Consider the following 21615-nt stretch of genomic DNA (forward strand, 5'->3'; position numbering starts at 1 on the left):
AAAGTGGTAGTTACTGTAATTTCCTTCTTAGGTCAAAAACGTCTACTTGCCATTTTATGGCTTTAGTGCGGGTGTGGAGTCCTTAAGTAGAACTTCATTGAAAACCCTTTCCATGCCCAGCATAAAATTAACAAGGAAAAATCACAATACTTTGCTATCTATTTTAGGAATTTCAGGAAGTAGAGGCAATTGTCTACGCGATTGTGCCGTCTGTCGGTTTTTTTTTTATTTCATTCTGGAGTATTTTTTATCCAAAGTTATCTTGTCGTAAGCTAGGTAATTCCCGAAATACCCGATAACGAAAGCTAGGACTTAGATAAAGTAGTTCTATCCTACTCGTAGACAACGCAACTTAACAGGTTCAGAGAGAGATTGTAGGCCTTTCCTCGAATCGGAAAACAATCGGCGCAAATTAAAGAGAAAACTACACCGGGAACATCCACCAGGAAGTCAACACACGACTAATACTGAGTTCATTTTAAAATGGAATATGGAATTGGATTCGGCAGTATAATGTACCTGCCAGTCAAAACTAACTGAATATCAACCGTGCTAAAAATACTCTTACCATCCATTGGAGTGCTAGAAAAAGGCTTCCCAGATGGGAGGTGAGAAAGCCTGCCCTTCTAAAGCAATGCTTGCTTCGCCGAAGATACCAATCTTACGGGAATCGTTATTAGCTTCAGTAACTCTGACAACTTATAGACATTGGTCAAGTAGAAAATATTTTCAACGGAGGTGAAAGCTACAAAAGTTTCGACCTGAATGAAATGGTTCCTCGAGGACCAACCAGAAAATTGACAAGTGAAGAAAAGCAAAGCTGATTGGGAGCCCCTATTCTCATAAGCAAAGCAATATAATTTTGTCAGAGAAATTAGGTTTGGTCCATTTATTATATATATATATCATATTATAGAATTAAGACCGTTTATCACAATCTACAATACAGAATTGCGTCAATGGCACCTAGAGGAAAGGAAAGCCCAAAAGTGCCAAAAGTAGGAAAGAAAATGCTCCCATTAACGCTTTTCAATGGTGGATTGGAAGCATCAGGGCAAACGTATACATTTGAGATATCAACCACTCAAAAAAGGAGCCACGACAAATAACGTGAAGCCGAAACAGGAGCCACGCTCAATAGTAACATGAAAAGTGGAACGAAAGTGATGTTCTGACATATCCAAATCATGGATATTCATTCATTCATTCATTCATTCGATTCTGTGTGGGAGTGGTATGTGAACTACCAAAATTCCCTTGGATAGTCAGGAATCCTAAAGCATCATACTTATTAGTTTTTCCGGAATGTAAAGATTTCAGATTTCGAAGATTTACGAAGGAACGGAGCTAGTGTTAATGGCAACGATAATTATGCTTCCGTTTAAAGGGACAGTTCGTATCTGCTGGTCCACAAGAGGTGAAACTTCACTGGATGTTATAAGATTCAGAATCATGATGCTGTACTTCTCGTACTTGATAGAGTAATAGAGCAAGTCGGCAAACCGGGAGTTAAGTGCTTCAGGGTATGAAAACTTGCACCTAGTTCGTAATGTTTGTGTATTTAGTTTGTCAAACCATTCACTTTAGTATGACGCTGACACTCAAAATCTGAGAATGCAAGAAATTTGGACCAAAGTGACAAATTTGACCTATTATAACTGTTAATAATAGAACGATTTCCGCCGGCATGGTAGTATCATGCTCTATGGTACAGTCTATATTACTGCAAACGTTTATGATTCTAAGATAAAGTTAAAGGGGGTTCCCAGTCACTTTCGGATTCACAACTCCCACCTTTTCACCAAATTCCGTATCAATAGGAATAACCACTTATGAGATAAATGGTGTGACAAACAGACAGACCAACGGACAGACAGACGAAACCTTAAAAAGGTCTTAGTCTCTTGAGTTCATCGATCCCTCTTCATGTATGCAAAGCCAGTCAAGTGTTGTTACATCCTTTTTTGACAAAGACTAAAACTCAATATTCGCCTCTTCTTTCGAGGCCGATGTCAGTCTCCTTTTATTATGCACATTCGGGAGACTATTTCTAAATCTGCTACTGATCGCTGCTTTGGCCGAAGCAGTGAAAATTGTAGAAAATTACAGACATTTCGTCGTTATTGTTAGGTCACCGGGCATGTAAGAAAAAAAGTGGGCTTAATCCCCCCGCCCCTCTACCAAGCGATTCCACACCATACACCTCGACATCGTAGGCCGTTTGCGAGACTAGCACGGTTTGAGGCAATATCTCTGAAGGATATTACGGCGCAATCTTAAGCCGAAGCCCTCTGTCGAGAGTAGATCCCCCGCTTTGGTGTCCCTGCAGTGATCACCACTGACCAGGGAATGCAATTTGTGTCCACCCTTTTCTCGGAGTTAGGCAAAATTCTGGGATTCAAAAGTCAGCGGACTACTGCATACCACCCGCAATCCAATGGAATTGGATGGGAGCGCTGGCACCGGACGCTGAAATCCACCATTATGGCCCACGACGATCCGTCCTGGAGTTAGGTCTTGCCTCTCGTCCTACTTGGCCTCCGAACAACCCGCCGAGAGGAATTTGCTGCCAACCCCGCGGAGCTGGTATACGGGGAGAACCCAAGACTCCCAAGTGATCCGGTCTTTGACAAGAGATCGGGTCTCACAGATTGCTGCGCCTGCTGAGAGACAATCTCCACCGCCTTAAAACTACACCTCCCACCCGACACACATCCGTACCTGGCTGCGCTCCCAAGGAGCTGGACACGTGCACGCACGTCTTGGTCAGGACGGATGCTATCCGGAAGCCGCTGCTCCATACGAAGGCCCGTACAGTGTTCTCGAGGGGGGAGAGCATTTCTACCAGCTTGAGATCGGGGGACAGAAATAGGCTGTCTCCTTATCCAGGCTGAAGCCCGTTTGCGCCAAAAAGCAATGTCGTAACTTAGTGACCTATCATTTTTGAAAGTGCGTGTCGACACATTTGTGAAACACTTGGAAAATATGTATTTCATTTTTATTGGAGAAATTGAGTTTCGTATTTTCACATACCTTTCACTGCACGAGGAAACAAACTTCGTTTGAGAAAATGGTTTGGAGTTGCGATTGTGGCGCGGCAGGATTCGCGGCATTCGAAATTTATTTCGAATGTTGCGAATGCGAACGAATAGATGGCGCGGATCTGTCCACTTTGCGGAACACGCCACGGGAGTGGGGGACCGGCGAGAAAAGTGTGCCATGAGTTGGGGGCAGAAAAGAAACAGATGAAGCGAGACTTCTTTTCTGCCTCTAACGTTTTGAGGATTAAGTTGCCAACCGCTGACTAAGTCGGTCACATTCATTTTACGTTTCATTTTCATTTGTACAGTTGACTTGTAACCAAACATATCATCTTAAAGTAAAATTTGTATTTCAAATATATATTATAAAGAGTAAGCTCGAAGGTAAATTTAATTACAATCGCCCGAAATACAGAGAAACCTTTGCCTTGTTTGAGTGTGTTTTGATTTCAACGCGCGTATCTGCATTGCACAATTACTGGCACCAAGAGTCAGCTAAACGATCACGTTCACTAATCCGCGCCCGCGTTTTCTTCTCAGTTCTTGCTCTCAAAGTATTCCGCCGTATTTTCAGCGCAACGCAACACGGAAGAAGAAATAGTCTCGAATCAGAATTGGATACAGGAGTTAGCGGCACGCGCAATGGAGGAGCTGGCCCATAATAGATGCAGAAATTGCAAACGACCACCAAGACCATGCTTTCCCATTACGTGCACCAGCATTGCGTGTAGTTCCTTTTCGAAAACATTTAACTTCTCTAATCGCAAATCTCCATTGATGCATAACGCTACACAATAGTGATGCTTCCTGACCTGGGCCAGAAACTGGCAACAAAAATTCTACCAGAAACTGACTTCGAGGTTATGAGAATAGTGTTTATGACTTGTGTCGACTTCTCACGGTCAGACCTTTTTGGAGCAACCTGGCAATCGTTATTTTTAAGTTATGATAGAAAGCATTTTTTTATGATCTCTGAAAATTAATAAAACAGTTTCACGTGGTCTAAAACCAAAAAAATTTTACCCAGTGAGGGAGGGGTGTGGTAACTACGTCGGAATTTTAAATGACCAGAAAAGGAAGCTAGTTTCATGAAGACTATTCACAGGATATATGCTATAATAATAGTTGCTCTTGCCGTTTTTAGTGGCCTTATTCCATCTCTCGCGTTTGAATCTTGTTGGCAATATCAGTAGATCAAGCCAACAGTGTGCCTACGTGCGGATGTAGAAGCAAAAAGTACATATAGTCGTAACAACCAGATGTTCGGACACATACGGGAAGGATTAAAATTACTGTATTTGCGCACTTACCAGCTTGCCTTGATTTGCCATCAATTATCCAATCAGCTGTTGTATTCTTGAAAAGAATCGAAGCGTGTGTTACATGTCTGTTAGCGATTCTCCTTGACAGCGCTTTGTCTTCCTTATTATTTACACCATTTGTTTGCAAACCATTTGCCGGCTTATGTGCTTCGCCATTTTTAAGTAGTTTCTCAGTCTCATGTCCAACATCTCCATCCTCTGGCAACATTGGTTTATGTTCAGGAAGCAATAGGAATTCCTGTATCCTCTGCATAGACACGTACAATTCAGCCAAATACGTTATAGCCAGTGGCCAGAAATGGAACAGGGACGTGTAAAGAGACGTGAAATAGGAAGTCACTATGAACACTTTTCTGGCCGTGAAAATGTTTCCGAAGTAGACATATGAAACTAAACTGAGGAAAATGGCCAACCGTGATACCATGTTGAAGGATATCAGCGTACCGCGTATGAACAAGCTGCCACGAATGGCTCGGATCTCCTTCCTGTAAAGATAAAAGACAAAAAAGTTTGATTATTCGTTGTGCGGCTGTTCGGACTAGCGGGGCGGAATTGCAACGGCCGATCTGGGTATACATTACCTGCGAACTTTATCAATTACACTAGCAAATGATTTCTCCCACGCGTACATTTTTATCACTTGAATGCCCTGAATGATTTCGTTCATGAAACGTACACGAATGTCGGTACGTTTTGCAGTGCTCAGGCGGAAGTTGGCAGCCTTTTTGCCCATATAAGCTAGAAGAGATATAATTGGAAAGGATAGAGTTTGCATGCTGCGTCGGATGCTGGGAACGGTTAGTTTAATTGGAAAGCTATGGGATGGTGTCATTGATCGTTTTCGACCAATTGTGCATTTGAATACTGTAGCAGTGTTAATGCAAAAAGTCCTACACAATCTCTAATTTGACAGTAGATCCGTTGATAATATTATGCATTCCGGCACACTTACTTTGTAGCGGCATGAAGGATATCAAACAGCCAATTCCAATCAAACCATACGCCCCAATCTCGCGGTAGATGAAATATCCGAAAATGAACATTTCTAATGGTCCTTTGAACAAATCATTCACATAACCCGTGGAGAAATCGAATCTTGACACATCATTCGACATTAAATTGATGACTTGTCCTGCAATTCCATCCACCGAAACTGATTTTGTTAATTTTAATGCCTGCAAAATGGAAACGAATCTAGGTCAATACATTATAAATAGATTTATGTGTACGGGTATGTAGATATACAAGGATAATATATGCACGCATATATTTTCACTGGTAGAAACATTGACAACGAAGGGCAACTCCTAATTCTATAGGAAATTCGAACTTGGCTGGGTATTTTCGTAATTTTCCAGATGACTTGAAAGGTGAAATAAGGGATTTTAAGAAAACAAAACGAGATTTTCCTTACGCTTATTGTCTGCAAGTACAATAGTAAATATATAATATTTGTGTTTCACGGGCTCATACTGAGATATCGATAATTGATAAGGTGGCACTACTTCGCACTATTCTGGAACCAGAATATCTTCCAGAAGATCAGAACATATCATCGGCACGGTCGAGCCAATCAGCAAGAGTTAAAATGGAATCCAACGACCGAATGGATTTCCTGTTACACATGTCTAACTTCTGCCGGAATCAAATTACATTCTTCGTAAAATCCTGTCTCAGTTTTCAACTTCAAAGGAGAGAATTCATTATTTTCCGTGAATCTGTGTAATCTGTTGTAATCGACTAGAGAAACCCTTTAGAAAAGAGCAATGTCTTCACATAGAATACATCCATTCCTGTCTCGTGGGATGCGGTAGTTTTTCTCATCGTTCCACAGCTAAAATGGCTTTTTTGTCGTTAACAAATTCCTGCTTCAAATTCTGTTGATGTTTGCTGTTGTAGTTTGTTTTGCTTGCAGGGATTTATATATGTCGTCTAAATCCAGAATCTGATGGAAAATATAATAAACCTAGTTTGATTGAACTTTCACCAAAAGTGAAAAGTCGGAAGCGAATGTAAAGAGATGATAAAAGAGGCGCAAGATATTTCGAGTTGAACAGTTTTTTTAGCGCCACCAGTAAATCGTCGATTAGAAAGGGGCCCTGTAACACGTAATATTTACCGTTTTGCACCATTATATGTCGTTTTGATAACAGCTATCACTTCATCCAGAATGTACCTCCTATGCAGACCACTCCAAATATACTCTCTTGTTGGTACGGTTGAAATCGACGAGTGAAGTCACGCAGGACAATTGAGGAATAGTGTAAGCTTATCGAAGAACCGTAAGGGGCGCTGAGGCGCATTGCCTGGCGCGGACAGCGATGGCTCGTAGGTTTTGTTGGCCCACTATGCTCACAAAGATTGATAGCAACAATATACCCTATAGCTGGAGACCTTCGCGAGAGCGACATGTTTGCCGTTTCTTGCTATGAAAGACCTAGATCGGACACTGATGATACCTGATGTATTGCAGTAATACAACTTCATTAAAAGAGAACGTGAAGGTCCTGGGGGTTTAACGTGAGTACCTGCTGTGTAGGCATAATCCCACGTTCCTCTTCGGAGACGGGTTGATTTGACAACAAATGTAACCCCGCCACGACTGGCACAGCAGTACCAGCGGTGCCAGTGCTAATACCTCTGTCGGAACTAAGGGGTACGGCGACCAAATCGTGCAACGTATGGGCACATCCACAGTGGAACTCCCATACGGGGGATAACTGTAAAAAACTGCGCCGAGAACATATACTCTCAGAGGGTCATCCCGGTAACCATGAACCAGATAATCTTCATTGAAGCTTTGTGGGCAGTGGAACCAGTTCAAATGAGTACTTTGCAGACTCTGGTCTGGTCCCCTCTTCAAGTATATAAGGGCGTACTCCCCAACGGGTTGACTAAAATTAGAATGAAAGAACATACTGGCAAAATACCCCACAAGAATTTTACTGCGAATGATGATGATGATAAGTGCAATTAAAAGCTGTGTCAACTGATCGAGATGCCTCAATAGTTGAATATGCTCAGAGGCGAACGGATGGCTTTTCGTTGTGGCCTAGATGTGCTTTAACTCTTTCAGTCCTTTGAGTTGGTGATAAGGCGATGACCGAACTGATTGAGCGTTACTCTTGATATCGTTGCTTCCGTCGCATCCCACTTGGTCATGGGTAGCGGTAAACAATGAAACTGAAGCGAAGTTTCATTAAAATTTCCATTGTGGAAAGAATTGATACCAAAGAAAGACTGTGCCAATGTGCTGTACTCCATGAAGGAATGAGCAAGAGATTTACAATTTTTTTTGGGTCAGAGCGTTTTCCATTTCGAAAGTTTGTTGGCGCACCAAATCCACAGGAGAAGATTCTCTATTTTCCCAGTTTTTTCTGGTGCCTAAGTCTTCGTTAATGACAATTTCAAGATTTTATACAGGCGATGATTTCCTATAAGTTGCTTTAGAATCAAATTTAAAACAAGTCGGGAAACCGGAAGCTGGACGCTTCAGGTACGAAAGGTTTTGTGTATTTCTTAATACGTAGCACGTAATATATGCATATATTATGTGAGAATATCCACTTTCGGATGATATTGACATTCATAGTCTTGAATTTGCAAAGAAGCGACAACTTTGACGAATTATAACTTTGTTAGTAATAGTGCGATTTCCACCAAACTTGGTAAGATTATGCTCTATGTTATATCCTATATTCTTGCGAAATTTCGTAGTCCTAGCATGAACTTAAGTGGGGTCTTGCAGCGAATTACTAAAAATTACAGTAATATACTATTATTAACTTTATTTGTGCAGATATCAGTGTGGAAGGTATTTCGGAGCCCAGGCACCATATAGTGGCAGCCTCCTGATTTTTTTCAGATTTTTCGGTTGGGTAGTTTCTGAGAATGGCCCCCGTAAATGAATGGTCACTTTCAACCCTCCGCCCTCCCTACCTTTTCAACAAATGTCAAAACTAAGACCATCTTCGAAAAGTACTAACCGAGACCTTTAATTTGATACCCCACATGGCTATATTTGATGAAAAAAAAATTTACACCCCCCTTTTGCATGTATGGGGACCCCCCCTTAAATTCATCATTAAAGGATGTAACTCACTGTATGCGTGAGCGTTCACAGTTCCCAGCTTTCCACCAAATTTGGTGTCAATCATTGCGACCGTCTCCGAGAAAAATGCGTGTGACGGACAGACAGACAGACAGACAGACAGACGGACAGACAGACAGACAGACAGACAGACAGTAAACCGATTTTAATAAGGTTTTGTGTTTACACAAAACCTTAAAAATAGCTCCATGAGGAGATATTGTGAGTAGGTTGTACGCCATGAATCTCACTAACTTAGAAAGCAGTTTCTGAACTGTGAGAATGCGAGCCATGTGTTCATTAGCAGGTATTGTTGCCCTAACACCTCTTTTCTGAACTTTAGTTTGATTTTTTTTGGGTCCGGTTTGAAATCGATTCACGAAGGAGAGATAACAGCCTATCTTGGAATCAAGTTCCGAGAACCTCTTTAAACTTCTCCTAGTTTTCTGCACTTGTGTTGTCAATGTCAGTCGATTGCAAAGTTACTGGTACAATTCCTCATAGACCACTAAGGCTGCATGATACAGTTTTCATTTTTATCCTGCAAATGTGTTTGTGGAATGACCAGAAGGAAATGCCTTTTCAATTGATTGTAGATTCAATCTGCACGGTCCTTTTTCTTATAGCTCATAACCACTTCGCGACATTCGTGCCGACTGAAAGTCATAGTCTGCTCGAAGTAGTAACCATGCACTTTTTCCGAGGCGACGTTCAAGTCAAAAAGCAATTTCTTTATAAACACTATGATTATATGAAGGCGGAAAAGAGTCAAGCATTTTATTCATCTTCTTCTAATTAACACTTCAGCCCGCTTTCAGCAATGGTTCCTGGGTTATTTCGCTCGAACCCCGAATAAGAAGCTCTGCAAATGGCAGGGGAATATGGGATCAATAAATCCATTTAGGATAGGTGACCATGGCTGATTCGATTTATTCAAAACAGCGTGAGTATTTTCTTATTTCCTATTATGAAAGGTTTGGGCCACGTGTTCAACTATAAGTAGAATAGTGAGAAACTTCGAGCTGGTTGCAACTGAAAGGCAAAATAAGTATTTAAGATGCGCATGCACCAATTCCATAACGCTCAAAACACAAAGCCAATCTTAAATAACCGACTCTTAAGGCCGCCCTCTACAATCAGTTCGGCCTGTCAGTTACGCCGGAAGAGCCCGCAATGCAACTGGCCGTCAGTTGAACTGAAAGCACCATCCACATACCGGCAAGTCACGTCACATCATTAGTTCAACTCTCAAATTTAAGTTATTTCTGTGTGTGAGAATTTATAAAAAATGTTTACCAGCGATAAAGATGCCCATAAAATGTTCGCTAACAGCCTAAATCAACATGAAACTCTCGCTCACTGCCGCAACTGCCGCTGACAGGGCGCATCAAAGTTCACACGTACCGGTTTTCCTTATATCCTTTTCTCCTACCACCCCCGTTCTGCCCGCCGGTCACCTGCGGACTATTCAGGGGTAACTGACAGGCCGAACTAATCGTGGGTGGTGATCTTTAGCAGGTAAAAGTTCATTAACTATAGTTAGCGATCTCCTAAATATGAGGTCCCTAAGCCAATAAGTAGGACAGTTTCAATGCCTGCAGAAAGGTGAAACTACCAATGCAAATAATCTCATGCTACATTGATTTGCATGTGACATAAAAAGAAGGGAAAATAAAACCCTCTGGTATTAATGGTGGGGTAGTCCAGCAGAATTGTGCCCCCAGAATACATACGGCACATTTTAAACTAAGTGTTCCGAATACTAGAGCTGTACAAAATCCACGCACGGTTGTTGCCACCCAACAGGTTTTCCTCAAAGCGTTTCACCCTGATATATTTCTCCTCTTGATTTTTATCAAGCAAAATTGCGAACTCGCAGCATGGGAAAACTTTAGAAAAATGTTTAAAGAAGACGTGTCTCAGATGGAGCGATGGCGGGGGCATGACAGGTGCCTGCTAAGGGAACTAAACTACACAACCTGTGTGTTGAGTTCCTTATAAGATCTTATAAGTATAAGATCGAATGGAGCTTTACCCATCCAAATTGGGTGGCGAGAATGATGGCTTTGTGACGTCTGAAGACAGAAATACGATGGATGAAGAAATGGTTTCAGGTTGAAAAATTTGACCGCGTTCAAAATTTAGTAAAAAATCCCTGAGACCAGAACCAGAAATTGGAAAACCTTCTACTGACAATCTTCCGAAGGATTAAGAACTACCATCATCCAACATTGGTATCATCCCATTCGTAGCTTAAGAATGAGTGGAAATTCAATCGCCAGCAATATGACAAAAGGCTGATCGCCAATGGAGAGAGACAAGCTCGAGGTGATTCAGTGATTGTTATGTACTGTATCGATTTTGAAATAAAGTCTTTCTGATGCAGATTGGACAATCATCTTTCTGTTTGAATTTTTGTCGAGTGGAGACATGTGGAACAGTGAAGTCTTTCCTGCACGTACTCCAGAGACGAACGGCTTTGGCGACCTAAACGTAAATCAGGCTAAATCTTACTAAGCAAAATTCCACCAATTATAGTTGAAAATAGGGTCAGCGTCCTCAACTACTAGGCTGTTCCTGACGGTAAAATATTTAAATTGCGCCTCTGATGTCTTCTCTCCAGCTCAAGTGATATTCTTTCAATAATTTTTTGTGTAATTAGCGTACCAGTTTGGTTATTTTCCACGATTGTTAGGTATTAAATGACAGGTTTTACCTTTGACCATAATTCTGGTCCGAGAAATAGCTAGTTAAAAGTGATTCCTATAATTTTAATTTAATAAAGTTGAAACTAGGTGCTGATTACGTCAGTCGAGTAGTTAGAAAGTACAGGGTACCACCAGAAGCATCACAAACGTAATACTAGCAGTCCGAAGAAGAAATGCCAAGACAGATTAGGAAAACTGAACTGATACTATAAGACGTCTAAAAGGGAAACGTACTGGCCTATAGGGAGTGCCGTGAAACTTCTCCCGCTCAAAATGAGACTAATTCGAAATCAGGATGTTTGAAACTCTTCAGTCGTGATCATCTTTTGTGAAAGATTCGATCTGGTTCCGCCATATTGTTGTGAACAGAAAAAGTGCAGTTGAGATTTTTGATAAGGTTAGGCACTGAATACCAAAAGTGAGTCCTAAAAACTGGCATTACACCTTTTCATCCTCACCCGAAAAATTCCGAACCACCATTTCAGCCAAAGAAAATTTTGCATCCGTGTTGGCATAATTTTGATTGAATTGATTGAATTTATTATTTATTTATTTATTAGGTTGCCTTGGGTAATGCCAAAAAGCCATTTCGCATTTAACTTTTGGGGCGAAACCTTGTGGAATAGGTTGCTGCAAAGATTCATGTAACTTCATAATTGAAACAGTTTTTCATTTGAGTAATACAGCATTGGTAAAAGGGAATTAATTGCTCTATAAAAGTATGTCTTAAAATGGAATTGACAATATTGCTGTCAGTATCCTAATCTATTCAATGGGTACTTACCTTATTGTAAATTAATGAGCATGAAACCAGACGTAATTTCATTCCAACCTGGAATCCGAAGAATATGAACGGATGGAATGCAAGAATTGGAATTAATGAACACATAATAATTCCAAGGCCGTACAGGTATGCTTCAGTCTTTGTGATTTCAGTTTGTCCCTCAGAGAAGAAGGATAATAGGCCGCCAAGAAATTGCGGTTGAAATATCCTAAAATTAAATAGAAAATAATCATTAGATATGTTAGCAATATAAATAAAACAATTATCTGCGAGTTAGATAACACCAATTAATGACATCTATAATTGGATCATACATAGAGAAAACTGTAGGAAGCTTGGAAAACCTTATCATTTTGTTAGTGTTCTCTGACTATGGTAATTGGTCCAAACAAAGGACCTACGGCTACTAATATAAATATATTGAATGGGATTCTGTAATATTTTCGAAAAAACTCGAATGGGGTGATTTTTATAATAATCATTGTTCTAATTTACCTCATTAAACTCCTCACATTGCCATGATTGATAACAATAAAATGGAAAATAGCTACTGTTCAGGGAACAGGAAGTTAATAATAATAATCGTTGGCGCAACAATCCATATTGGATCAGGGCCCTGAAGTGTGTTAGAGCACTTCATTCAAGACCGTATCGGTACACCACTGTAGACTGTAGGAGGCAATGTGGTCAGCATTACGCTCGCCCGAGATTAATACCCTGATCTGACTCGGGTACTCATTCACAGCTGAGTCGACTGGTATGCGACGTCAAATCACGATACAAATCCCACTGCCACCAGTGAGATTTGAACCCCGACCTTTCGTATGGAAGCCTTGTGCTCTAACCACTCAGCTATCCGGACACTGTTTTGAACAAAACCTGATTAAAATCGATTTACTGTTTGTTTTTTTTTTTGAGGAGGTGGAAATTTTCAAAAAGCACTGGCACTGACACGTCAGCATGTGGGATTTTTACCCACTAAAACCATCCCCGTCTCCCCGCCTGTCCAATGGAATCATCACAAGGTATTACATAACTGGGTAACTCCACCCAGCTCGCTCTAGCTTCGTCACCTCTCTTTTCCACGTAGCGTATGTAGCCGCGCTTTTCTCCTCTCCTCTGCCTTTCTCAGTTTATTCTGGATAGATGTGATCATGGAGTTGATCGCATCCTAATCCTCGTGACATACTACCATTTTCGGCACCAGATTTCCTGGTTCCGGCATCTCTCCTAGAGTCTCCTCTAGGTTCGTCCTTTCTTCCACAAATCTTGGCCAGTGAAAAAATACATGCTCTTGGCCCTCTGGCATTCCATCGCAGCTTGGAAAATCGAGTGAGGTATCCTGTTGAAACCTGTATAGATACTGGCGATTCCTCCATGCCCCGTTAGAAACTGGATAAGATTATACTTAATGTCACCGTGCCGTCTTTCCAATTTCTCCTTGATGACAGAGATGAATCTTTGTGGCCTTGCTAACTATTTAGAGAACTCTTCCTTTCAATGGGCATCATCTGAGATGACGAACACTGCATCTTGCGAGACAGTCCTGAAGGCACAGTAGCCTTTAGGGCTGTTCTTCTGTAGACTGCAATCAGTTTGTTAACGTTAAATGTGACCTGCAATGCCTTTTCCCAAGCTGGAGCTGCATAGAGCAGGACCGATCCCACTACACTAGCTATACGCAAATTGGAAACATACCGTGGTCCTCCCACCTTCGGCATCATTCTTTCGAAGGCCATACTTGCGATGGATGCTTTGTCATAAATATACTGCACGTGTTGCTTATAACTAAGTTTCGCGTCTATCATGATTCCCAAGTATTTGATAGCAGCCTCAGAAGTAATGATAAGATTCCCAATTGGAATACGCGCATCATTTATTTTATGGCGCTTGATTATGGGAACGAGCTGGATCATTGTCACCCATATAGATTAAGTGACCTGCCCACCACAACCTATTGAATCGGATTACACAACCAAACGGTCATGTATCGCTCCCAGATTTCATCGTCCATCCTTTTGTAGGGACTTTTCGTTTTTCGAAGGATTCTTCTCCCGAACGGGGCTAATAGTTCACAGTTTTTCTTGCAAAGAACCGAAGTCTCCGAGGAATACATGAGGACTGCCTGCATCATTGTCTTGCACGGTGGGAGCTTTGACCCTATGGTGAGACATTTCGAGCGGAATAGTTTTTGTAAATTGAAATAAGCTCTGTTGGCTACTAGTAATCGTGCCCGGATTTCATCGCCGTAACTGTTATCGGTTGTGATTTTCGAGCCTTGATAGGAGAAAATATCAGTTGTAGTCTCCTATCTAATTTCTTGTTATCATTTGACCAGCGCGATTTGAGGCTGTTGGTTCTTTGGGTTTTGATGCTGACGTTGTCACTATGTACTTCATTGTATAACACAAGACCTCACCTAGATTCCCACCTGCTCGATCTGGCTGAAGTCAGTTTTTACATCTCGGGTTGTTGCTCCCATGATCGATACCATCAGCACAGCAGGCCTTCAAGATGATAGTGCCTCCCGGATTTATCTTAGCATCACGGAGAGCCAGCTTAAAATCATGCACAATCGTGAACGGTCTCGAGATTAATACTCCTACTTTTATCTGGCCTCGACGTGGTGAGGGTCAGCCTAGTCAGTCCTATTAATTTCATCAGGATACCGAATTCTTTCATGGTCATTTACAGTTTTACCCTGGCTATGCTATCATAGCAGCTTTGAAATCTATGAAAAATTGGGCGGCTCATCGCTTGCCACATAGGGAAAGTCTGATTTGTTGCTGATTTGCATGAATAGAAGCCTCTTTGGTAAGGCCGATGATGTGTTATGCATGTGGGGCTATCCGGGTTAACAATATAGCGGAGAATATCTTATAGGTGTTACTGAGCAATATGATATCTCTTCACATATAATTGCTGGACTGCGTGGATGTCCGTTTTTATGTACGGGAGAAATAATGCTTCTTTGAAAGTCGTCAGGCATTGATTTGCCCCACACCTTGTGCATAAGTTGATGCGCCACTTGGCGTAGTCGGTTGCATCTATATTTAATCATTTCGGCTGTAATTCCATCGGCTCCTGCGAGTTATCATGTTTAAGACCGCATGGATTCTTCTTTTCTTTGGTGGTGCCAGCAATTGCCCGTTGCTTTCAGTTGGCGGGACCCCTATTTCTAGAATATGAGCTGGCTTATTTTCCAGCTTTTGATTGTCTAACTTGTGTAGAGAACTGGTAATCTCCGCATATCCCTTTGGCGTGCGTCACAATTTACTTTTCAAAATGCGCGGATATCAAACATAATCCGCCTCTTTTGATTGAGAACTAAAAGGTACTGCCATATGGTGATACCTAAGCTCTTTTAAGGATACTTCCATGCTGCGATCAAGTCTTCGTACTTCTGACTATGTTTCTATCACTTGCAGAGTTGGGCGCTATCACTGCTTTTGTCGAGACGTATATTGTAGAAAATTTCGCTTTCATGCAGATTGCACACATTTGTTTGCTTATCGGCTTCAAGTCGAAATCCTGCCTTTTGGTTTCATGGACTACTGGCACGTTTAATTTATATACATATACTGACCTCTATTATACTAGTTCTGTAACAGAGCCAGGTTTCTTGAGCGACTTAACATTCCAGATTTCGAATGCATAGCTCTTAACCTGATTGCAGGATAATTTCTGTTGTTCCATTTTAATCAAAGTCTCTCTAGTAAGTTTTGTTTTGATCTCAATTCTTCAATAACAAACTCTTACCAAATTTACTTGAGATGAAGTGCGGAAAATGAATTAGCGGTAGTCTGTATTCTGGCAACAGAAAACTCCGCAATATAGATAAGATAAAATATGGGACCAAGAGCACTCTCCTGAAGAATTCCTGCTCTGATTTTAATTGATCACCGAAAATATCCTCATGTTTCACTTCCATCTGTACTTCATTAAGTACGATGTTAATAATTGACTAAAGAAATCAGGGAGCGATTCTTTCTTGTTGGCCTGCTGGTCTTCTTAGCTGCTCTCCACAACAAATAGTCAATAGATTCTGAAGTAGGCGACCGACTTGCGGGATAATAGAAAACATAGGAAAAAGAGGAACTTGAGAAGAGTTGACCATTAGAACAAGGTGTCAGCAGGATTCGGTAATAGAGCTGCTGAAAGGGCATTTCTTGGTTTTAAGTGCTTTACTGGGAAACTAGTAAAGCCAATTTAGCGCCATTTGTTTCTTGAAATTCGCCAAATATCCATTTCAATTTCTTGGAAAGATGCGAAATGCGGAGCGTCAAAAGTAATCATTTTTTCACCGATCCATTCTCAAAAGCTACTCAATCGCAAAATCCGGAAAAAAACAACAGGCTGCCTATATATGGTGTCTAGGCTTCGAAATACCTTCCATACCGATATTTGTTCAAATTAAGTTAATAATAGTATATTACTATAGTATATAGTAATTGACTGCAAAACCCACCTTACGTTCATCCTAGAATCATGAAATTTTAAAGAGCTGATTCCACTAAGTTTGGTGGAACTCGCACTATTACTAACAAAGTTATAATAGGTCAAAGATGTCTCTCTGTGCAAATTTAACGGTTTGAATGTCAATATCATTATATTATATTGAATGCCATGCAAGCGATCCTACCTGCCTACAAAAATCCAACCCGCTAACCGCACCGTCAGCGAGGTATGGAATAAAATATCTCAATTATTACTTTTCAATCTACTTTCGATTGAGTGAATCATGGGAGTGTGAGCCGTAGAATTTCATAGAACGTGAAAAGTAACACGTATCGTTCTCAGACTCTATCCAGTCAAAAAATGTGTCTAGACTTTAAAATAGAATCTATTCCTTAGTAAAAAAATACACAAAATCAGGTCTGGTAACATACATATTTACCTTATCACCCGCATCTTAACCAATATCAAAAGTAAAATTAATTTCAAAAAGTGCTAATTGAAGTCGATTATTTGATACCCACATCTCAAATATCCACTTCAGGAAAGGCACATTTTGCTTGCTCGATTTGCATGTGTATCGGATTTCTAACTTTTTATCTAAATTTTTGGCACGTATTCAGCGTGAAAATAATTATATCATGGAAAACGGAAAGAAAATTCTGTGGTGACAGCCTGACTTCCTCGAAAATGTTAGATGACAAGTTACGATTTTTGTGATATTTTGCGTATTAAGAAAACAGTTTTTAATTGACTTACGAAAACTTTTTCGATTTTAACTTCTTTACAGATTACACATTGAAATATGTTTGCTGCCTAAATCCTAAACGGATGATGCTCTAATAACCATAACTTAATACTCCACATGAAAATATTACCCAAGCAAGTTATTTCTACGAAGCCTTGTTCGTACACATGATTAAGTCCTAAACTTATTAAAACTTTCTGAAACTTAAGTTTAATACCAAAATACATATTTATATTTAAGTTTGTTTCGAACTTACTTTGCGCACGTATCAGTGACGTTGTAGAGAATACCGTACACGACGAGCTTCACCCCAAAGGCTTTTATAAAACACTTGAGCAGGCTCGGGCTCGGTTTTTTCAGTTCATCCTTCCAATAACGGTTGAACATTTTTCGCAATGGCTTACTTCTGTGGTCCACAGCTGTTTCGTAGAGATCCTCCTGTTCGATTGGCTTCTTAAGACCAAGTTTGAAAAGATCTTTCAACCACCTGAAAGTAGATAACAATGCAAAAACGAAGATGTTAGTGGAGTTTTGGGCGGAAAGGGTAGTTTAAAATATGTGACTGGAAAAAACTTTAGAGGGATTTCCATGAACTTGACTCCAACTATTCAGAAGTTATGTATGTCCTGCAAAGAGAAATTTCATTTTGGAAGGAAAGTTAAACCGCAATTGGAAAGGGGAAAATAGTTTATAATCTCTGCTGACCAGCAACACGACATATGCATATGCAATACCATATGCATAGCCGTATATAGAAAAAGATGCTCCGCATGCAAACATCTAGAGTTAGACATGAAGGCGCATCAATCCAATGTATATATATATACATACAGTATGCAAAATTCGTATTCGTACACCAATACATTTTACCTATTTTTTGTTATTTTTAAGTCAAATATAACATTAAGAGATAAATAAATTGTATATTATTATAGCAAATGAAGAGGTTAATTCATGTATATAATAACAAGTATAAAATATATTTTAAACTTAATAATAAAAACAGTAATTCATATAAAACTCAAAACAAAATTCGTATTCGTACACCTACAGACTTAAAAAAATGTGCTAGAAATATAGTTTTAGTACTTCGTGGGAAATCCTTTTTGTTTTATTATTGCTCTAAGCCTATTTGGCATTGATTGAACTAATTTTTGGGTTAAGTTCGGTGAAATATTTTGCCATTCGGTCTGCAAGGCAGTTTTCAGGTCTTCTTTATTCCTAATACTGTAATTTTTTAGATTCTTCTTGAAAATAGACCATAAATTTTCTATTGGGTTAACGTCAGGACTCTGTGGAGGCGTGTTTAAACACTTTCGACAATTGTAGAGTAGCCAAAGCCGCGTGTGAAGTGCCGTATGCTTCGGATCATTGTCCTGTTGAAATATATACTTCCTACGAATTCCTAAATTTTGTGCACTCTGATGTAAATTAGTTTTAAGAATTTGCACATATTGCTTCGCGTTCATTATTCCATCAATAAAATGCAAGTTTCCAACACCAGAAGCTGCAAAACATCCCCAAATCATCAACGAACCACCTCCATGCTTAAATGTAGGAAGCATGTTTTTTGGATATAGCCTCGTATTTTTTTCTCGCCATATACGAACCCGTCCGTCCGACAACTTTAGATTAATTTTGCACTCGTCTGAAAAAATTACTCGTTTCCAATAACGAAAATCCTTGTTTAGATATCTTTTTGCAAAGTTTAACCGTTTTCTTCTATTGACATTATTGATAAATGGCTTAGAAGCGGGAGTCTGGCTCTGTATACCGAATCTACGCAAATAATTCCGAACACTTTGGGGTGTAATTTTAATTTGGAACTGGTTTTTCAAAAGTCCCGCTAATTTCACTGCACTTATCGTGTTATCCTGTCGAACAACACGCCGAACAAAGTATTGGTGTCTCCTTGACAAAATTAATCTGTTTCCATTTCTTTTTTTCTTCTCGATTCTACCAGACGAATTGTAAATCTTTACTACAGATTGAATTGTCGAGTGACTCCTATGCATAATTTTTGCAATTTATCTCAAGGATTTACCATCCTTGTATAGTTGTATCACTATCTTACGATCACTGTTCGAAAATTCACTACCTTTTCGACTCATTTGGAAAATTTGTTAAAGAATTAACTCTTTATTTGTAATTCCCAAAACACTTTAGCTCGAACTGTCAACCACACTTTTTCAAGAATTTACCGTTAGAATTTTACAGTGCAAAATGATTAATATCGTACAGGGATTGAGTTCAAGCCGCTAGTCGGGGTGTACGAATACGAATTTTGCTTCGATTGAATTTGGAAATTGTTCTCTTGAACAAACGGATGTAAATAAAATTTAAGATTAATGTTCTATAACAACTACATACATATTTATGTAAAAAATTGTTATATAAGATTGAACGAATTTTCTATCATTTCTCAGAAATAACCCAAAAACCCGCAAAATATGTACGAATACGAATTTTGCATACTGTATGTATGTTCAACCTCAGGAGCAAGAAAGAGCGTAGAGTGAATAATAGACATTCCATATTCTCCTTCTTTCACTGCAGTTTTCCAAAGAAGCTTAAAATACTTCCATCTGCAGGGGAATGGGATGAAAATGTTTTCGACCTTGCACCAAAAAGTTAAGAAACTGGCTTGCCATATCAATTTTTAAGATGACAATCAGAAGGAAAAATACACAAAAAAATACGCAGTAATGAAGCACTTTCGTGAAAGCTTTCCTGGCGAAATTTGCGTTGAAAATAGGAAGAATAAGCAGCGAAACCAGCAAAAGAGGGATAGCGAGATTTGCTTACTGTTTCGACGGAATAAACTCTAAACTGATTACGAGTTATATCAGGAAAAACATGAAACGTGGAGGTTCATGCATGGATGGAGCCTTTCAATTACTTGCTTTTCTAGGCTAGACAATTATGGTAGACAGCGAGGATGATATCGACCACCGCCTAAAAATTTCCATAGAGCTTCTCGTTGGCTCTCAGTTTATTTACTTTCCTTTTTAAGGTTTTGTGTAAACACAAAACCTTATTAAAATCGGTTTACTGTCTGTCTGTCTGTCTCACTCTAGCTTAATCCCATTTCTTCTATACGCGGCGCACGTGACCGCGTTTTTCTTCTTTCCTCTGCCTTTCGCAATTTATCTTGAATTGATGCGATCATGGAGTTGACCGCATCCCAATTCTCTTGATGTGCTAGCATTTTCGGCACCAGATTTTCTGGTACCAGCACCTCTCCTAGAGTCTCCTCTAGGTTCCTCCTTTCTTCCACAAATCTCGGACAGTGGAAGAATACATGCTCTGGGTCCTCTGGGACTCCATCGCAATTTGGACAGTCGGGTGAGGTCTCCAATTTAAACCTGTGAAGGTATTGGAGATATCCTCCATGTCCCGTGAGAAACTGGGTGAGATTATAATTAACCTCACCGTGTCGTCTCTCCAACCACTCCTTGATGGCAGGAATGAGCCTGTGAGTCCACCGACCCTTTCCCGAGCGTTCCCACCGCTCTTGCCATCTATTTATGGATCTCTCCCTCTCAGCCTTCTTCGTCTGCAATAAGGGAGAGGTTGGTTTCGCATGGTATATATTCGCCATCTCATCTGCCAAGATGTCAATGGGCATCATTCCAGAGATGACGAATGCTGCATCATCTGAGACAGTCCTGAAGGCAGAGCATACCCTCAGAGCTGTCCTCCTGTAGACTGCATTCAGTTTGCTAGTGTTAACTGACATCCGCAATGCCTCGCTCCAAACTGGGGTCGCATAGAGCATGATTGAGGTCACGACCCTGGCTATAAGCAACCTAGAGGTATGCCGTGGCCCTCCCACGTTCGGCATCATCCTGGCCAGGGCCATACTGGCAGTGGATGATTTATCACAAACATACTGTACGTGTTGCTTATAGCTGAGCTTCCTGTCTATCACCACCCCCAAGTATTTGATGGCCGGCTTGGAAGTGATGATATGATTCCCGACTCTAACACAGGCGTAATTTCTCTTCCGGCGCTTCGTGATGAGGACCGCTTCCGTTTTTTCCTCCGCAAGCGTCAGACCAGAGCTCTCCAACCAGCATTTGACAGCACTGATTGCCTCGCTTGAGTATAACTCAGCATCTTCGAGATGCTTTGCGACAACAACCAGTGCAATGTCGTCAGCGTAACCCACCACTGTGGCTTCCTCCGGAAGGGGAAGATTAAGTACATCGTTGTACATGATGTTCCACAGTAGTGGGCCCAATACGGAGCCCTGCGGGACACCCGCGGAAACGACGTACTCCTGCGGTCCGTCATCAGTGTCGTACCAGAGCCTCCTTTCAGTTAAATAACTATCGACAATTGCAGCGAGGTAGGCGGGAATACCAACCTTCGCTAGGGATTTCCGGATTAGATTCCAATTGGCCGAATTGAATGCATTTTTCACGTCCAGGGTTACTACCACGCAATATTTGCTGGTACTACCCT

The 21615-nt window shown here is 40.5% G+C and overlaps 2 protein-coding genes across 26 annotated transcripts in view; one reads left to right on the forward strand and one right to left on the reverse strand.

Annotated features, from left to right (window-relative positions):
- The window catches only part of LOC119651124, a 413254-nt gene that overhangs the window by 270170 nt on the left and 121469 nt on the right, over positions 1–21615 (forward strand). The window lies entirely within an intron of this gene.
- LOC119651122 (probable multidrug resistance-associated protein lethal(2)03659) overlaps positions 1–21615 on the reverse strand; it is a 102368-nt gene that overhangs the window by 15460 nt on the left and 65293 nt on the right. For all 6 annotated transcript variants that reach the window (XM_038054502.1, XM_038054501.1, XM_038054499.1 and 3 more), the window contains 5 exons: positions 17405–17635; positions 11946–12153; positions 5316–5538; positions 4945–5101; positions 4352–4848 (listed from right to left, as the gene is read on the reverse strand). In XM_038054502.1, the coding sequence (XP_037910430.1) occupies positions 4352–4848; positions 4945–5101; positions 5316–5538; positions 11946–12153; positions 17405–17635 (1316 nt within the window). The remainder of the gene's footprint in view (positions 1–4351; positions 4849–4944; positions 5102–5315; positions 5539–11945; positions 12154–17404; positions 17636–21615) is intronic.

This window comes from Hermetia illucens, chromosome 3 (genome assembly GCF_905115235.1).
Source record: "Hermetia illucens chromosome 3, iHerIll2.2.curated.20191125, whole genome shotgun sequence".
Classification (NCBI taxonomy): Eukaryota; Metazoa; Arthropoda; class Insecta; order Diptera; family Stratiomyidae; genus Hermetia; species Hermetia illucens.